This window comes from Pseudophryne corroboree, chromosome 6 (genome assembly GCF_028390025.1).
Source record: "Pseudophryne corroboree isolate aPseCor3 chromosome 6, aPseCor3.hap2, whole genome shotgun sequence".
NCBI classification, from domain to species: domain Eukaryota; kingdom Metazoa; phylum Chordata; class Amphibia; order Anura; family Myobatrachidae; genus Pseudophryne; species Pseudophryne corroboree.
Window position 1 is genome coordinate 429298532 of NC_086449.1, and position 19695 is coordinate 429318226.

At 45.5% G+C, this 19695-nt stretch overlaps 1 protein-coding gene across 4 annotated transcripts in view; it reads right to left on the reverse strand.

The window, feature by feature from the left end:
- Window positions 1–19695, reverse strand: part of ATXN7L1 (ataxin 7 like 1) — a 383163-nt gene that overhangs the window by 276122 nt on the left and 87346 nt on the right. For all 4 annotated transcript variants that reach the window (XM_063927041.1, XM_063927040.1, XM_063927039.1 and 1 more), the window contains exon 3: window positions 4704–4808. In XM_063927041.1, coding sequence (XP_063783111.1) covers window positions 4704–4808 — 105 coding nt within the window. The remainder of the gene's footprint in view (window positions 1–4703; window positions 4809–19695) is intronic.

The following is a 19695-nucleotide window of genomic DNA, read 5'->3' on the forward strand; positions in this document are numbered from 1 at the left end:
TGTTTCCAGGACGACTGGAGTCAGAAAATCTGACTCGCTGTTTAGCCTGTATGCACCCAACAAGATGGGTGCTCCGGCTTCTAAACAGACGATTGCTCGCTGGATTGGTAGTACAATTCAGCTTGCACATTCTGTGGCAGGCTTGCCACAGACAAAATCAGAAAAAGCCCATTCCACAAGGAAGGGGGCTCATCTTGGGCGACTGCCTGAGGGGTCTCGGCTTTACAACTTTGCTGAGCATTTACTTGGTCAGGGGCAAACACGTTTGCTAAATTCTACAAATTTGATACCCTGGCTGAGGAGGACATGGAGTCTCTCATTCGGTGCTGCAGGGTCATCCGCACTCTCCCGCCCGTTTGGGAGCTTTGGTATAATCCCCATGGTCCTGACGGAGTCCCCAGCATCCACTTAGGACGTTAGAGAAAATAAGAATTTACTTACCGATAATTCTATTTCTCGTAGTCCGTAGTGGATGCTGGGCGCCCATCCCAAGTGCGGATTGTCTGCAATACTTGTACATAGTTATTGTTACAAAAAAATCGGGTTGTTATTGTTGTGAGCCGTCTGTTCAGAGGCTCCTACGTTTTGTCATACTGTTAACTGGGTTCAGATCACAAGTTGTACGGTGTGATTGGTGTGGCTGGTATGAGTCTTACCCGGGATTCAAGATCCTTCCTTATTGTGTACGCTCGTCCGGGCACAGTATCCTAACTGAGGCTTGGAGGAGGGTCATAGGGGGAGGAGCCAGTGCACACCACCTGATCCTAAAGCTTTATTTTTGTGCCCTGTCTCCTGCGGAGCCGCTAATCCCCATGGTCCTGACGGAGTCCCCAGCATCCACTACGGACTACGAGAAATAGAATTATCGGTAAGTAAATTCTTATTTATTTTTTTTTAATCTCTACTACAGCAGGTACCACTCCATGTTGTGTAAGAAATAAAATTAAAAGAAAACCTTGCAAAAACATGCACACAAAAACATAATACAGGCATACACAACAAAGAAAGCACCTATTAGCTTCATAGATAAATTTGCAATTACCCAAAAGCGGTTTTCCTCAGCAGTGTATATTTGCATCAGCCTGTAGCTGATCGGAACTATTACAGCTGTACCGGTTGAGTCTGCCAAATCTGAAATCCTTTTGACCATAAGTAGTTTGGATATCGTATTTTTCCATGTTTGGGAATATTTGCATGGTAATGTTCCCATTAGGGTGCGGGTAGGGCAGGTTGCAGAGGTGCTGGGGCAGAGTGGTCGAAAAGGGTGTGTGGCTGGCCAGGGAGGCAGCGCAGCCCCACCGGTGTTACTACTGGGGGAGGGGTGGCCCCCGTCAGCGCCACCAATGGGGCGTGCCCCACCGTTGGCATCACTAAAGTGGGCATACCCATCATTTGCTGAGGTGCTGGGCTCCCCCCAAGCTCTCCCTTTAATGTTAATAGATGCTATGCGCACGGCAACTTATCATACGGCAGCAGCCCGGTAACGGGCGGGCTGTATAAGCAGGGTACTGCTAAAAAAGCATGGCGTATATTGCCCTTTTAAAATGGCGCAGCACCCTCAACATACCGTAAAGAGATATCTTGGGGATGGGACCCAAGTCTAAACACTAAATGCATTTATGTTTCATATACACCTTGGGGAAGCTTATGTGCCTCCAATGACCTCATAACCACATGTCAAATGTATTTGTGTATTACTTTCCATATGTACTGTAAAGCAAACACCAGATGATATGGGGTAGAAATGTCGAGATGTTAATAAGGTCGACATTTAACATGTCGACACCAGAATGTTGACATACTGTTTTCTTGCTTACTGCGACTAAGCCCTTCACCTCCTGGCTTAGGTGCCGGGTGTGATGCAGCCTATAGAATAGCTCCGGGCACTTAACCCTAGAGCCACATCCCCCATGATGCTAATTGAATCGCCTCCACAGAGCACATAAGAATGTAACATCCCTGGCATACGAGTAAAAGATACATAACATTATATTATATTTCATGTATTAGCAGGGCTAGTGGCAAAATGCCATGATTACTATTATCATCATTATTCATAGTCCCTACACCCACTCATGTTCATAATATAAATGCAACCAATACACATGCAAGATATGCTTATAAGTGTAGGCTTCAAATAAATCTATGCCATACAGAAATCCTACCTAACACAGGCTTTTATTGGAACAAGATGAGCAGTTATACAGCCTTAATAGAACTCACACACTGATAAAGAAATGTTTGGTTGATCGTCAGAACTGTAACACAAATGATCCGGTATAACTTCAGCACAATAGGAAATTTTTCTGAACCGTTCGCCTGTATGGCGCAATGCTGCCCGTCCACTACAAATACCTGAGTAAAAATCACCGATTTTACAAATATAGTATACAAAGGAACAAAGTAGGGTGGTATATGTCTGTGTCCAGGGCGCATAAGAAATATAAATTACATAAAATACATCCCTTTAATTACTGACGAGATGATGTATCCTTCATGTGACAACTTCAAAATCTCTCTGATTGGCTCTTCCTCCTCTTGAAAACACCATATAGTGATCCCAAGGTTCATAAAAAACAAGAGTAAAAGAAAAAATGTGTAGAACAGTTTCACACCAATCAAATTATTTCCACAACTTGGAAAGCAGAAGGGCGTACCCCACTCACACAGAAACAAGTGACTCCACTCACTTGTTTCTGTGTGAGTGGGGTACGCCCTTCTGCTTTCCAAGTTGTGGAAATAATTTGATTGGTGTGAAACTGTTCTACACATTTTTTCTTTTACTCTTGTTTTTTATGAACCTTGGGATCACTATATAGTGTTTTCAAGAGGAGGAAGAGCCAATCAGAGAGATTTTGAAGTTGTCACATGAAGGATACATCATCTTGTCAGTAATTAAAGGGATGTATTTTATGTAATTTATATTTCTTATGCGCCCTGGACACAGACATATACCACCCTACTTTGTTCCTTTGTAAACTTCAGCACAATGCCTCCCTCACAAAAACCAAAAAGTATTCTCTAATGGAAGTATTTGCCAGAATAACGCTTACAAGGCAAACGTTTGTATGAGTTCCATGCCAGATGCCAGGGGTGTCAATGCACATTTTTGGCCCACAAAAGGTGAAAATAAACACATACAAATACAGAACTCTGGACCTTAAATCAGAGATGGAATGCAGATCATTGCATATGCAGCAAGATCTGCATCCCTCTTCTCACATGCTGGGGTCCACCCAGCACAGGTCAGGGCTGCCCAGAATGTGTGGTGCCACCTCACGAAGCGTCTTGTAGACGCATTGAACTAAGGTAGACCCTTGGCTGCGCTGCCAGGTGGTTCGCCGACATTTTTAGAATTGAATCGGCTGCATGTGACGTCACGCAGCCGCCCTGAACATGCTCCCAGCACGCCCCCCCCCCAACGCCACATCCCTGCCCCGCGAACGCCTGCTTCTGTCAATCACATTGCAGCCGCAGCCTTCCGGGGTGCCGCCACAATGGTTGAGGCCGGGCATGTAGTTTGCTGATATAGGCAAACTGCACTGTGGGACGCAGCAGCAGCCAGGTCTGAATAAAGACCTCTGACAGGAGAGATTGGTGCCATAATAGCTGCACCACTGACATTTTTTGGCCATTCAACACCAATAATTATTTCAGTGTAATCAAATATATTTGTTTAATGCAACTGGTAAACAAAGCTGAATACCATCTCAGGTATTTCTGTATTTAAAACTATTTCTACAAGACCATCAAACTGCTGCAATGGAATGCACAAAGGAATTCCAAAACAACGTCCCAGTTTTCTCCTGTTAATCCTATGGAACATATTTGATCATTTCACAAAGAACACATAAGGGTAGTAAATTTATAGTGCGGCAACCAGAAGGGGCTGATTGAGTGTCCGGAGCAAAACAAATGTTACATGCAAGGGGTTCAATGTACTTAATTTGTCGTTTTTGCATGCAGGGTAGACTCTGCCTGCTTTTGCATGGGTATGGGTCGTTGGGTAGACCACACTTAGGTCGACAGTCATTAGGTTGACCACTATTGGTCGACGTGCAGTAGGTCGACAGGGTTGCTAGGTTGACATGGTCTTTAGGTCAACATGAGGTTTTTTGGGGGGGGGTTTAATTTTTTGGTGTTTTCTTCATACAGTGACTGGGAACCCAATTAGTGCACCATGTCCACTGGCAAAGCTTCGGGCAAGGTTCCTCGCTGCGCTCTGCACAGGTTACCGTTCCCAATTGTAGTCCACGTGGATCGTAAAGTATGAAAAAGTTGAAAAAATAATTTTTTTTTAAAAAACAACTCATGTCGACCTTTCACATATCGACCTACTGCATGTTGACCAACAGTGGTCGACCTAACGACCGTATCCCCTTTTGCATGTAGCCCACAAATACAAGACAGCTTTACCCTGCAATTTAGAGGCCAGTCTGGGCCGTCTCCTTCGAACTCTAAATCTAGCTGCACATTTTAAATATGTTCCAACCACAGTGCAGCATGAGTTTGCCTTTGTTCAACCCCAAAAAGTCAGACTAAAACAGGTGTAAGAAAACAAAGTGTTGCTCACTGACAAACGAGATGCAAAATGTAGAACATGCACTATACTTGTGGTATTTACATTTATATTAAATATGAAGGGGGAGAGCAAGTTTCATGAAATTGGAACTTAAAAGACTGACTTTTTAGCAATTACTTACCACAATGTGACTGGAATACTTGTGGCTTCACTACCTGATTGCAGATGTTACAGACCACTAGATAAAAGTCGTCATGAGCTGGATAATGCCCAAATAAGTGCATGTCTGTGGAAATAAAACAGGAATTAGTATATACAACTCATTCCAAACTTCTCTACACCAGTACTGCCATCCTTCTGATCAATGTACTTATTAGCATGTCCATAATACATATTTCTTTTTCTAAAAAACAATCAAAGCAACAGTGCATGTTTCATACATACCTGACACACAAACATATACATGCCACAAAACAAAACTGCAAAAGTAAAAGCATTGCAGTAAAATAGTTACAAGTGCCTAGTATACTGCCTAGTATACTGATGAGACACTAGTTATAGTGCCTAGTATACTGATGAGACACTAGTTATAGTGCCTAGTATACTGATGAGACACTAGTTATAGTGCCTACTATACTGATGAGACACTAGTTATAGTGCCTAGTATACTGATGAGACACTAGTTATAGTGCCTACTATACTGATGAGACACTAGTTATAGTGCCTAGTATACTGATGAGACACTAGTTATAGTGCCTAGTATACTGATGAGACACTAGTTATAGTGCCTAGTATACTGATGAGACAAAACATTAGGACCACCTGTCTAATATACTGTTGCTCCCCAGTGTGCTACCAAAACAACAGTGACCCACATAAGCACTACAAGATCTCTGAAGGTGTCCAGGGTTATCTGATACCTGGACATTAACAGCCTCCACTGATCGGACTTGTTGTTCCAGCACATATAACAGAAGCTTGATTAGAGACCAGGGAAAAACCTTGTACTCTGCATCATGTTGCTACAAGCATTGAACAAACTATGCAGTGTAGCTAAGTGCATCATCCTGCTGGAAGAGGTCACTTCAACTCACAGAATACCATTGCTATGAAAGGATGTACCTACCACAACAATGTTTAGGTAGGTGGTATGCACCACATAATGAATGACTGAACCCAGAGTATCCCAGCAGAACATTGCCAAAAGCATCACTCTCCCATCACTTTTTTTTTCTTCTCACAATGCAAACTGGTGCCACCTCTTCCCTTGGTAAAACACACACACACACACGCCTAGACTTCCACATGATGATAAAGAAAAAAGGGATTCACTGGATGCACCTCTTTCCACTGATCCAAGGTCCAGTTTCGACACCTGCATGCCCATTACAAGAACTTTTGATGGTATATAGAGGCTAGCATGGGCATTCTGAGTGGCCCGTTGCTACATAGCAGGGTTGGATGCACTGTGTTGGGACACATAACATTTTCTGCTTATTTGTGTCACAGTAGCACTTCTGATGGTTCATACCAGACAGGATAGTCTTCAGTGACTTCTTGCATTGACGAGTCTTAGCTATCACACACACTGTTGACAGTTTGTGATTTTTTTTTCTCCCAGGATCACTATCAGTAGGTACTCCTCACAGCTGACCTTGAACCTTTAGCACCAAACAAGCTTTGCCAGTCATCTGGTCATATCAATTTGGCCCCCATCAAAGTCACTCAGACCTGTACACTTACCCATATCTTCAACTACAAGTAACCTTATGCTAACTTTCCATCTACTATATCCCCACCATTGACATGTGCCGCTGTTATACGAGTAGTCAACTTCAACTTCTTCATATGGGAATTTTCATAATGTTTTTGCTCATGGGTGTAAATTGGAAATAGAAAGATAAAAAGACTCTCCTTTGGGGGAAAAGTGTTATTACAATAAGCTGGGTGACAGAAACAAAATAATTCAGAAATGTTAGAAATTTTCTTTAGCCAACATGGCTGGAAAGCCTACTACTTAGATCTTTCATGATCTGAACCAATCACAAACATATCATTCACTCTTTCACCTAACCTAGGATATAAGACTTATGAGTATTTATTTAATAGTAACCTCTACGAAGACAGTTGAGCTTATGTTTAATTGAAAATATATTTATTTATGTATTTATCTATCTTTAGCGCTTTTATTTGTAAGAAACATTATATCATACACAGGTAACGATCTGACATTGTTAACAACAGTGTAGTAAAGGTAAACTCTAACATGATCATTACACTGGTTCAAAAAAAGGATGACAGGTGACAGGAGTGCTAACCTACCTATCTGCATTAGAGGAAGACCTTGACGCTGGAGGAGAGAATCGACCAGATACTGGATCCGGAACCTATTTGTTCAACAACCACCATTTTGGCCTACTTTACACAAGAATCTGGTAATCTTCCAACCTTGCATGATTTTATTACCTACTGTATTGTTTTACTAAATCGTTATTTTGTATTACACTATGTTCTGCTACCGATTAGGTCTCCGTAGGTCACGGATTGCTGAATGTACACATGCCGGAAAAAGACAGAGCATCACAGACACAGATATCCCGAAGGGAAGTTGTATTTATTTCTTTATACTCTCTGTCACACTCTGTATTGCATAAGCGCACCTATGTACATTTATGTTTTCATCTTTAATGTGGCCTTACTCAGTAGATAATGTTAATGTTAGAACCCCAACAGAAGATGTGTACAGTACCTGGTTATCTGTTTGTATACATTACTTTCTGATGGAATCCATGAATTTCCGGGTTCTCCGTCCAGAGCAAACATAGTAAACCTTTTTTTATGAAAATTCGTTCTTATAATTGTATTTTGAATGTGTTTTATGTTCTTTTGTGACATCGTGTAGCGATCTTGATGAAGTCCATATTGGTACTAAATATTGGTAGGCATGGCCATAAACTGAATAGTTATTCCCCTACACCACAAAAAAGAAGGGTCTATGAAACACCTAAAGGTGACTTCACGGGAGCCTGGCTGACCTATTTGAACTTCGTCAACATCAGGAGTATTTAATAGAGATGAGCGGGTTCAGATTTACTCGGTTCTTTACGCCAGAATTATCGCCATTTCTTATTTTCTGGATTTTTCTTATTGGCTAACCAAAACACGTGACGTTCGTTAGCCAATAAGGAGATTCGGGTAAATCCGAGTAAAACCGAACCCGCTCATCTATAGTATTTACACAGGGACTTCTCTCCAAAGAAGTGTTATGAGAATGATCTGGTTTCTGCACAATGCTGTTTCCGGCATTCGTACAAAAGGAGGACAATATCTTGACTGGGTTGGTTATTATTGTTGTATATGTCTACTACAAAATGTAGTAATGTAAATGGTTTGATATTTCTTAATATTTAAGAAAATGCACTCAAGGTGCTTTTTTCTAAATGTTATTCTTACATATCCTGTTCAGCGATCATGATTTGAGAAGATACAATCAATATGCCAGTAATTAACCTTAGACCTACTTTGTTTGACTTAGGTCGACAGTAACTAAGTCGACACCTGAAATAGGTTAACATGAACAAGGTCGACATGGCAAAAGGTTGACATGAGTTTAATTTTTTTGTGTGTGTTGTTTTCTTCGTAGAGTGACAGAGAACCCCAATTAGTTCATCGTTTCGCTCGCCATGCTTTGGGCACGGTTACAGTTTCCAATTGTAGTCCACGTGAAAGTATGAAAAAGTTTTTACAAAAAAATTTTAAAAAGGGGGAAAAAACTCACGTCAACCTTTTGTTATGTCGACATTTTGTCATGTCGACTTAGTGTCCATGCAGACTCAATGCATGTCGACCAACAGTGGTTAACCTAGACACTGTCGACCAAAGTGTGGTCGACCAACCCTTTGTTTTACATCACAGTACTTCACTATTGCTCTTTATTTAATTTTTTGATGCCTAATTAGAAACCTATGGCGATATACATTGTACGTAAAGGATTTCAGTCAATTTTTAGGTTTGTGGCTCACACCATAATTTGCAAGCTTACTGGGGTCATTGTGTTTCCTCGCATTTAAAGTGTCCGTTAATAAATAATCTATTTTTTTTATTTGCTTTATTATACGATTTGAGCTACTAAAAAAACGGAACAGTGAAAACATCTCTGGTCAGCCCGATCACCCTATATCGGGAGAATGTTCCGACGACTGTATAGATGTGATATCTCAGTTACCTTTTCTAATTTATCTTATTCATGTAGAGTATTGGAGAAACTCTGTTTCGGGACAGACTGCAACTGCTAAGGAGTACAAGTTTAAGTTCTTTTCATTTACTCTATCTGTAAATTGGTAGTGGGAAGCGGGCAGTGTTCTGCAGCACTCAATACAATATTTACTACAAACCAGATATTTTTGCAAAACAATAAATCCTTAGTTGGTGTTCACAAATAATAATCAAAGTATATTTCAAGAATAAAAGAGAAATATTTTCTTTGTCACATTTGATTAGCCTGATGATGTGACTGCAGCTCACTTGCTGATATAAAAGCTTAAAGCTATTCTCAATATTGATGCAAATTGTCTATTCATTTATAATCACTTTCCCTGGCATGGAAACTTCTTTTCATCAGCATAAGAAGTTTGGAGAGGATGAAATTAATCTCTGCTTCCTTCAGCAGCACCCATAACGGTTTTAAGATTCTGCTTTACACAGCAACACCAAGTAGATATCCAACAGCAAATACATTTCTCTGACGTCCTAGTGGATGCTGGGACTCCGTAAGGACCATGGGGAATAGCGGCTCCGCAGGAGACAGGGCACAAGAACAAAAGCTTTAGGATCAGGTGGTGTGCACTGGCTCCTCCCCCTATGACCCTCCTCCAAGCCTCAGTTAGATTTTTGTGCCCGAACGAGAAGGGTGCAGGCTAGGTGGCTCTCCTGAGCTGCTTAGAATAAAAGTATATTTTAGGTTTTTTTATTTTCAGTGAGTCCTGCTGGCAACAGGCTCACTGCATCGTGGGACTAAGGGGAGAAGAAACGGACTCACCTGCGTGCGGAGTGGATCGGGTTTCTTAGGCTACTGGACATTAGCTCCAGAGGGACGATCACAGGTTCAGCCTGGATGGGTCCCGGAGCCGCGCCGCCGGCCCCCTTACAGAGCCAGAAGAGCGAAGAGGTCCGGTGAAATCGGCGGCAGAAGACGATCCTGTCTTCAGACTAAGGTAGCGCACAGCACCGCAGCTGTGCGCCATTGCTCTCAGCACACTTCACACTCCGGTCACTGAGGGTGCAGGGCGCTGGGGGGGAGCGCCCTGAGACGCAATATAACAGATAATACCTTAGGTTGGCTAAAGAATACATCACATATAGCTCTTGGGCTATATGGATGTATTTTAACCCCTGCCATTTTTTACAGAAAAAGCGGGAGATAAGGACGTCGTGAAGGGGCGGAGCCTATCTCCTCAGCACACAAGCGCCATTTTCCCTCACAGCTCCGCTGGAAGGACGGCTCCCTGACTCTCCCCTGCAGACTTGCTACTGAATCAGGGTAAAAAAGAGAAGGGGGGGCACTATTGGCAGCTAAAAACTATACAGCAGCTATAAGGGAATAACACTTATATAAGGTTATCCCTGTATATATATATAGCGCTTGGTGTGTGCTGGCAGACTCTCCCTCTGTCTCTCCAAAGGGCTTGTGGGGTCCTGTCCTCTATCAGAGCATTCCCGGTGTGTGTGCTGTGTGTCGGTACGTGTGTGTCGACATGTATGAGGAGGAAAATGATGTGGAGGCGGAGCAATTGCCTGGGTTAGTGATGTCACCTCCTAGGGAGTCGACACCTGACTGGATGATCGTATTTAAAGAATTAAGTGATAATGTCAGCACTTTGCAAAGAACGGTTGATGACATGAGACAGCCGGCAAATCAATTAGTGCCTGTCCAGGCGTCTCAGACACCGTCAGGGGCCCTAAAACGCCCGTTACCTCAGTGGGTCGACACAGACCCAGACACAGATACTGAGTCTAGTGTCGACGGTGAGGAGACAAACGTAATGTCCAGTAGGGCCACACGTTACATGATCACGGCAATGAAGGAAGCATTGAACATTTCTGACACTACAAGTACCACAAAGAAGGGTATTATGTGGGGTGTGAAAAAACTACCAATAGTTTTCCCTGAGTCAGATGAGTTAAATGAGGTGTGTGATAAAGCGTGGGTTTCCCCCGACAAAAAAACTGCTAATTTCTAAAAAATTATTGGCACTATATCCTTTCCCGTTAGAGGTTAGGACACGTTGGGAAACACCCCCTGGGGTAGATAAGGCGCTCACACGTTTATCAAAACAAGTAGCGTTACCGTCTCCTGATACGGCCACCCTCAAAGAACCAGCAGATAGAAGGCTGGAAAATATTCTTAAAAGTATATACACACATACTGGTGTTATACTGCGACCAGCAATCGCTTCAGCCTGGATGTGCAGTGCTGGCGTCGCGTGGTCGGATTCCCTGACTGAAAATATTGATACCCTGGATAGGGACAATATACTGTTAACTATAGAGCATTTGAAGGATGCATTACTATATATGCGTGATGCACAGAGGGATATTTGCACCCTGGCATCAAGAGTAAGTGCTATGTCCATTTCTGCCAGAAGAGCGTTATGGACGCGACAGTGGTCAGGAGATGCGGATTCCAAACGACATATGGAAGTATTGCCGTATAAAGGGGAGGAGTTATTTGGGGCTGGTCTATCGGACCTGGTGGCCACGGCAACGGCTGGAAAATCCACCTTTTTACCCCAGGTCACTTCACATCAGCAGAAAAAGACACCGTCTTTTCAAACTCAGTCCTTTCGTTCCCATAAGTACAAGCGAGCTAAAGGCCATTCCTTCCTGCCCCGGGGCAGAGGAAGGGGAAAAATACTGCACCATGCAGCCGCTTCCCAGGAGCAGAAGCCCTCCCCTGCTTCTGCCAAGTCTTCAGCATGACGCTGGGGCTTTACAAGCAGACTCAGACATGGTGGGGGCCCGTCTCAAGAATTTCAACGCGCAGTGGGCTCACTCGCAAGTGGACCCCTGGATTCTACAGGTGGTATCGCAGGGGTACAAACTGGAATTCGAGGCGTTTCCCCCTCGCCGGTTCCTGAAGTCTGCTCTACCAAAGTCTCCCTCCGACAGGGAGACAGTTTTGGAATCCATTCACAAGCTGTATTCCCAGCAGGTGATAATCAAGGTACCCCTCCTACAACAGGGAAAGGGGTATTATTCCACGCTGTTTGTGGTACCGAAGCCGGACGGCTCGGTGAGACCAATTTTAAATCTGAAATCCCTGAACACTTACATAAAGAGGTTCAAATTCAAGATGGAATCACTCAGAGCGGTGATAGCAAACCTGGAAGAAGGGGACTATATGGTGTCTCTGGACATCAAGGATGCTTATCTCCACGTCCCAATCTACCCGTCTCACCAAGGGTACCTCAGGTTTGTAGTACAAAACTGTCATTATCAGTTTCAGACGCTGCCGTTTGGGTTGTCCACGGCACCTCGGGTCTTTACCAAGGTAATGGCCGAAATGATGATTCTTCTTCGAAGAAAAGGCATCTTAATTATCCCTTACTTGGACGATCTCCTGATAAGGGCAAGGTCCAGGGAACAGTTAGAAGTCGGAGTAGCACTATCTCAGGTAGTGTTACGTCAGCACGGGTGGATCCTAAATATTCCAAAATCGCAGCTGATTCCAACGACACGTCTACTGTTCCTAGGAATGATTCTGGACACAGTCCAGAAAAAGGTGTTTCTCCCGGAGGAGAAGGCCAGGGAGTTATCCGAGCTAGTCAGGAACCTCCTAAAACCAGGCCAGGTGTCAGTGCATCAGTGCACGGGGGTCCTGGGAAAAATGGTGGCTTCTTACGAAGCAATTCCATTCGGAAGATTCCATGCAAGAACGTTTCAGTGGGATCTACTGGACAAATGGTCCGGATCGCATCTTCAGATGCATCAGCGGATAACCCTGTCGACAAGGACAAGGGTGTCTCTTCTGTGGTGGCTGCAGAGTGCTCATCTACTAGAGGGCCGCAGATTTGGCATTCAGGATTGGGTCCTGGTGACCACGGACGCCAGCCTGAGAGGCTGGGGGGCAGTCACACAGGGAAAAAATTTCCAGGGCTTGTGGTCAAGCATGGAAACATCTCTTCATATAAACATTCTGGAACTAAGGGCCATTTACAATGCCCTAAGTCAAGCGAAACCCCTGCTTCAGGGTCAGGCGGTATTGATCCAATCGGACAACATCACGTCAGTCGCCCACGTAAACAGACAGGGCGGCACGAGAAGCAGGAGGGCAATGGCAGAAGCTGCAAGGATTCTTCGCTGGGCGGAAAATCATGTGATAGCTCTGTCAGCAGTGTTCATTCCGGGAGTGGACAACTGGGAAGCAGACTTCCTCAGCAGACACGACCTTCACCCGGGAGAGTGGGGACTTCACCCAGAAGTCTTCCACCTGATTGTAAACCGTTGGGAAAAACCAAAGGTGGACATGATGGCGTCACGTCTAAACAAAAAACTAGACAGATATTGCGCCAGGTCAAGGGACCCTCAGGCAATAGCGGTGGACGCTCTGGTGACACCGTGGGTGTACCAGTCAGTGTATGTGTTCCCTCCTCTGCCTCTCATACCAAAAGTACTGAGAATCATAAGAAGGAGAGGAGTAAGAACGATACTCGTGGTTCCGGATTGGCCAAGAAGGACTTGGTACCCGGAACTTCAAGAGATGCTCACGGAAGACCCGTGGCCTCTACCTCTAAGAAAGGACCTGCTCCAGCAGGGGCCTTGTCTGTTCCAAGACTTACCGCGGCTGCGTTTGACGGCATGGCGGTTGAACGCTGGATCCTGAAGGAAAAAGGCATTCCAGATGAAGTCATCCCTACCCTGGTCAAAGCCAGGAAGGATGTAACCGCAAAACATTATCACCGCATTTGGCGAAAATATGTTGCGTGGTGTGAGGCCAAGAAGGCCCCTACAGAGGAATTTCAACTGGGTCGTTTCCTCCATTTCCTGCAAACAGGACTGTCTATGGGCCTAAAATTAGGGTCCATTAAGGTTCAAATTTCGGCCCTGTCGATTTTCTTCCAGAAAGAACTGGCTTCAGTACCTGAAGTTCAGACATTTGTAAAAGGGGTACTGCATATACAACCTCCTTTTGTGCCTCCAGTGGCACCTTGGGATCTCAATGTTGTTTTGAGGTTCCTTAAGTCACATTGGTTTGAACCACTCACCACTGTGGACTTAAAATATCACACATGGAAGGTGACGATGCTGTTAGCCCTGGCTTCAGCCAGGCGTGTGTCAGAATTGGCGGCTTTATCATATAAAAGCCCTTACTTAATTTTTCATTCTGACAGGGCAGAATTGAGGACTCGTCCTCAATTTCTCCCTAAGGTGGTTTCTGCTTTTCACATGAGCCAACCTATTGTGGTGCCTGCGGCTACTAGGGACTTGGAGGACTCCAAGTTACTTGACGTTGTCAGGGCCCTGAAAATATATGTTTCCAGGACGGCTGGAGTCAGAAAGTCTGACTCGCTGTTTATCCTGTATGCACCCAACAAGCTGGGTGCTCCTGCTTCTAAGCAGACTATTGCTCGTTGGATTTGTAGTACAATTCAGCTTGCACATTCTGTGGCAGGCCTGCCACAGCCAAAATCTGTAAAAATAAGAATTTACTTACCGATAATTCTATTTCTCGGAGTCCGTAGTGGATGCTGGGGTTCCTGAAAGGACCATGGGGAATAGCGGCTCCGCAGGAGACAGGGCACAAAAGTAAAGCTTTTACAGGTCAGGTGGTGTACTGGCTCCTCCCCCTATGACCCTCCTCCAGACTCCAGTTAGGTACTGTGCCCGGACGAGCGTACACAATAAGGGAGGATTTTGAATCCCGGGTAAGACTCATACCAGCCACACCAATCACACCGTATAACTTGTGATCTAAACCCAGTTAACAGTATGATAACAGAGGAGCCTCTGAAAGATGGCTTCCTAAACAATAACCCGAATTAGTTAACAATAACTATGTACAAGTATTGCAGATAATCCGCACTTGGGATGGGCGCCCAGCATCCACTACGGACTCCGAGAAATAGAATTATCGGTAAGTAAATTCTTATTTTCTCTATCGTCCTAAGTGGATGCTGGGGTTCCTGAAAGGACCATGGGGATTATACCAAAGCTCCCAAACGGGCGGGAGAGTGCGGATGACTCTGCAGCACCGAATGAGAGAACTCCAGGTCCTCCTTTGCCAGGGTATCAAATTTGTAAAAATTTACAAACGTGTTCTCCCCTGACCACGTAGCTGCTCGGCAGAGTTGTAATGCCGAGACCCCTCGGGCAGCCGCCCAAGATGAGCCCACCTTCCTTGCGGAATGGGCCTTAACAGATTTAGGCTGTGGCAGGCCTGCCACAGAATGTACAAGTTGAATTTTGTTACAAATCCAACGAGCAATCGACTGCTTAGAAGCAGGTGCACCCAACTTGTTGGGTGCATACAGTATAAACAGCGAGTCAGATTTCCTGACTCCAGCCGTCCTTTAAATGTATATTTTTAAGGCTCTGACAACGTCCAACAACTTGGAGTCCTTCAAGTCGTCTGTAGCCGCAGGCACTACAATAGGCTGGTTCAGGTGAAACGCTGATACCACCTTAGGGAGAAAATGCGGACGCGTCCGCAGCTCTGCCCTATGTCGAATGGAAAATTAAATAAGGGCTTTTATAAAACAAAGCCGCCAGTTCAGATACTCTCCCGGCCGAAGCCAGGGCCAGTAACATAGTCACTTTCCATGTGAGATATTTCAAATCCACATTCTTTAGTGGTTCAAACCAATTGGATTTGAGGAAATCTAAAACTACATTTAGATCCCACGGTGCCACCTTAGGCACCACAGGAGGCTGTATATGCAGTACTCCTTTGATAAAAATCTGGACCTCAGGGACTGAGGCCAATTCTTTTTGGAAGAATATTGATAGGGCCGAAATTTGAACCTTAATAGATCCCAATTTGAGACCCATAGACAATCCTGATTGCAGGAAATGTATGAAAACGACCCAGTTGAAATTCCTCCATCGGAGCACTCCGCTGCTCGCACCACGCAACATATTTTCGCCAAATACGGCGATAATGCTTCGCGGTGACTTCCTTCCTTGCCTTTATCAAGGTAGGAATGACTTCTTCTGGAATGCCTTTTCCTTTTAGGATCTGGCATTCAAACGCCATGCCGTCAAACGCAGCCGCGGTAAGTCTTGAAAAAGACAAGGACCCTGCTGAAGCAGGTCCCTTCTCAGAAGTAGAGGCCACGGATCGTCCGTGACCATCTCTTGAAGTTCCGGGTACCAAGTCCTTCTTGGCCAATCCGGAGCCACTAGTCTTACTCCTTTTTGCCGTATAATCCTCAATACCTTTGGTATGAGAGGCAGAGGAGGAAACACATATACCGACTGGTACACCCAAGGTGTTACCAGCGCGTCCACAGCTATTGCCTGCGGATCTCTTGACCTGGCGCAATACCTGTCCAGTGTTTTGTTGAGGCGAGACGCCATCATGTCCACCATTGGTTTTACCCAACGGTTTAATAGCATGTGGAAAACTTCTGGATGAAGTCCCCACTCTCCCGGGTGAAGGTCGTGTCTGCTGAGGAAGTCTGCTTCCCAGTTGTCCACGCCCGGGATGAATACTGCTGACAGTGCTATCACGTGATTCTCCGCCCAGCGAAGGATCCTGGCAGCTTCTGCCATTGCCCTCCTGCTTCTTGTGCCGCCCTGTCTGTTTACATGGGCGACTGCCGTGATGTTGTCCGACTGGATCAACACCGGTCTTCCTTGAAGTAGAGGTTCCGCCTGGCTTAGAGCATTGTAGATTGCTCTTAGTTCCAGAATGCTTATGTGAAGAGACTTTTTCAGGCTCGACCACACTCCCTGGAAATTTCTTCCCTGTGTGACTGCTCCCCAGCCTCTCAGGCTGTCATCCGTGGTCACCAGGATCCAATCCTGCATGCCGAATCTGCGGCCCTCCAATAGATGAGCCTCCTGCAACCACCACAGAAGGGATACCCTTGTCCTCGGCGACAGGGTTATCCGCAGGTGCATCTGAAGATGCGACCCTGACCATTTGTCCAACAGATCCCTTTGCATGGAATCTGCCGAAAGGGATTGCTTCGTAAGAAGCTACCATTTTTTCCCAGGACTCTTGTGCATTGATGTACAGACACCTTTCCTGGTTTTAGGAGGTTCCTGACCAGGTCAGATAACTCCTTGGCTTTTTCTTCGGGAAGAAAAACCTTTTTCTGAACTGTGTCCAGAATCATCCCCAGGAACAGCAGACGAGTTGTCGGCATTAATTGGGATTTTGGAATATTCAGAATCCATCCGTGCTGCTTTAGCACCTCTTGAGATAGTGCTAAACCCATCTCTAGCTGTTCTCTGGACCTTGCCCTTATTAGGAGATCGTCCAAGTATGGGATAATTAATACGCCTTTTCTTCGAAGAAGAAATATTATCTCGGCCATTACCTTTGTAAAGACCCGAGGTGCCGTGGACAAACCAAACGGCAGCGTCTGAAACTGATAGTGACAGTTTTGTACAACGAACCTGAGGTACCCCTGGTGTGAGGGGTAATTGGAACGTGGAGATACGCATCCTTGATGTCCAAGGATACCATAAAGTCCCCTTCTTCCAGGTTCGCTATCACTGCTCTGAGTGACTCCATCTTGAACTTGAACTTCTTTATGTACAGGTTCAAGGACTTCAGATTTAGAATAGGCCTTACCGAGCCATCCGGCTTCGGTACCACAAAAAGAGTGGAATAATACCCCTTCCCTTGTTGTAGAAGAGGTACCTTGACTATCACCTGCTGAGAATACAGCTTGTGAATGGCTTCCAAAACCGTCTCCCTTTCTGAGGGGGACGTTGGTAAAGCAGACTTCAGGAAACGGCGAGGTGGCTCTGTCTCTAATTTCAACCTGTACCCCTGAGATATTATCTGCAGGATCCAGGGATTTACCTGCGAGTGAGCCCACTGCGCGCTGTAATTCTTGAGACGACCGCCTACCGCCCCCGAGTCCGCTTGCGAAGCCCCAGCGTCATGCTGAGGCTTTTGTAGAAGCCGGGGAGGGCTTCTGTTCCTGGGAAGGAGCTGCCTGTTGCTGTCTCTTCCCTCGTCCTCTGCCTCGTGGCAGATATGAATAGCCCTTTGCTCTCTTATTTTTAAAGGAACGAAAGGGCTGCGGTTGAAAGGTCGGTGCCTTTTTCTGTTGGGGAGTGACTTGAGGTAGAAAGGTGGATTTCCCGGCCGTAGCCGTGGCCACCAAATCCGATAGACCGACCCCAAATAACTCCTCTACGCATCGCCTGTCCACTGTCGTGTCCATAAAGCTCTTCTGGCCGAAATGGACATAGCACTTACCCGTGATGCCAGTGTGCAGATATCTCTCTGTGCATCACGCATATAAAGAAATGCATCCTTTATTTGTTCTAACGACAGTAAAATATTGTCCCTGTCCAGGGTATCAATATTTTCGATCAGGGACTCTGACCAAACTACCCCAGCACTGCACATCCAGGCAGTCGCAATAGCTGGTCGTAGTATAACACCTGCATGTGTGTATATACCTTTTTGGATATTTTCCATCCTCCTATCTGATGGATCTTTAAGTGCGGCCGTCTCAGGAGAGGGTAACGCCACTTGTTTTGATAAGCGTGTTAGCGCTTTGTCCACCCTAGGAGGTGTTTCCCAGCGCTCCCTAACCTCTGGCGGGAAAGGGTATAAAGCCAATAACTTCTTTGAAATTAGCAGTTTTTTATCGGGGCACCCCACGCTTCATCACACACGTCATTTAATTCTTCTGATTCGGTAAAAACTACTGGTAGTTTTTTCACACCCCACATAATACCCTGTTTAGTGGTACCTGTAGTATCAGCTAAATGTAACATCTCCTTTATTGCCAAAATCATATAACGTGTGGCCCTACTGGAAAATACGGTTGATTCGTCACCTTCACCACCGGAATCAGTGCCTGTGTCTGGGTCTGTGTCGACCGACTGAGGCAAGGGGCGTTTTACAGCCCCTGACGGTGTTTGAGGCGCCTGGACAGGCACTAATTGAGTGTCCGGCCGCCTCATGTCGGCAAACGACTGCTTAAGCGAGTTGACGCTATCCCGTAATTCCACAAATAAAGGCATCCATTCTGGTGTCGACCCCCTAGGAGGTGACATCCTCATATTTGGCAATTGCTCCGCCTCCACACCAATAACGTCCTCATACATGTCGACACACACGTACCGACACACAGCAGACACACAGGGAATGCTCTATACGAAGACAGGACCCACTAGCCCTTTGGGGAGACAGAGGGAGAGTCTGCCAGCACACACCAAAAAGCGCTATATATGACAGGGATAGCCTTATGATTAAGTGCTCCCTTATAGCTGCTTTTATATTAATATATTGCCATTTATTTTGCCCCCCCTCTCTGTTATACCCTGTTTCTGTAGTGCAGTGCAGGGGAGAGACCTGGGAGCCTTCCTGACCAGCGGAGCTGTGACAGAAAATGGCGCCGTGTGCTGAGGAGATAGGCCCCGCCCCTTTTTCGGCGGGCTCGTCTCCCGCTATTTAGTACATTTAGGCAGGGGTAAATATCTCCATATAGCCTCTGGGGCTATATGTGAGGTATTTTTAGCCTTTTTAAAGGTTTTCATTTGCCTCCCAGGGCGCCCCCCCCCCAGCGCCCTGCACCCTCAGTGACTGCCGTGTGAAGTGTGCTGAGAGGAAAATGGCGCACAGCTGCAGTGCTGTGCGCTACCTTAAGAAGACTGCAGGAGTCTTCAGCCGCCGATTTTGGACCTCTTCTTGCTTCAGCATCTGTGAGGGGGCCGGCGGCGTGGCTCCGGTGACCATCCAGGCTGTACCTGTGATCGTCCCTCTGGAGCTTCATGTCCAGTAGCCAAGAAGCCAATCCATCCTGCACGCAGGTGAGTTCACTTCTTCTCCCCTCTGTCCCTCGTTGCAGTGATCCTGTTGCCAGCAGGAATCACTGTAAAATAAAAAAACCTAAGCTAAACTCTCTAAGCAGCTCTTTATGAGAGCCACCTAGAATTGCACCCTTCTCGGCCGGGCACAAAAATCTAACTGGAGTCTGGAGGAG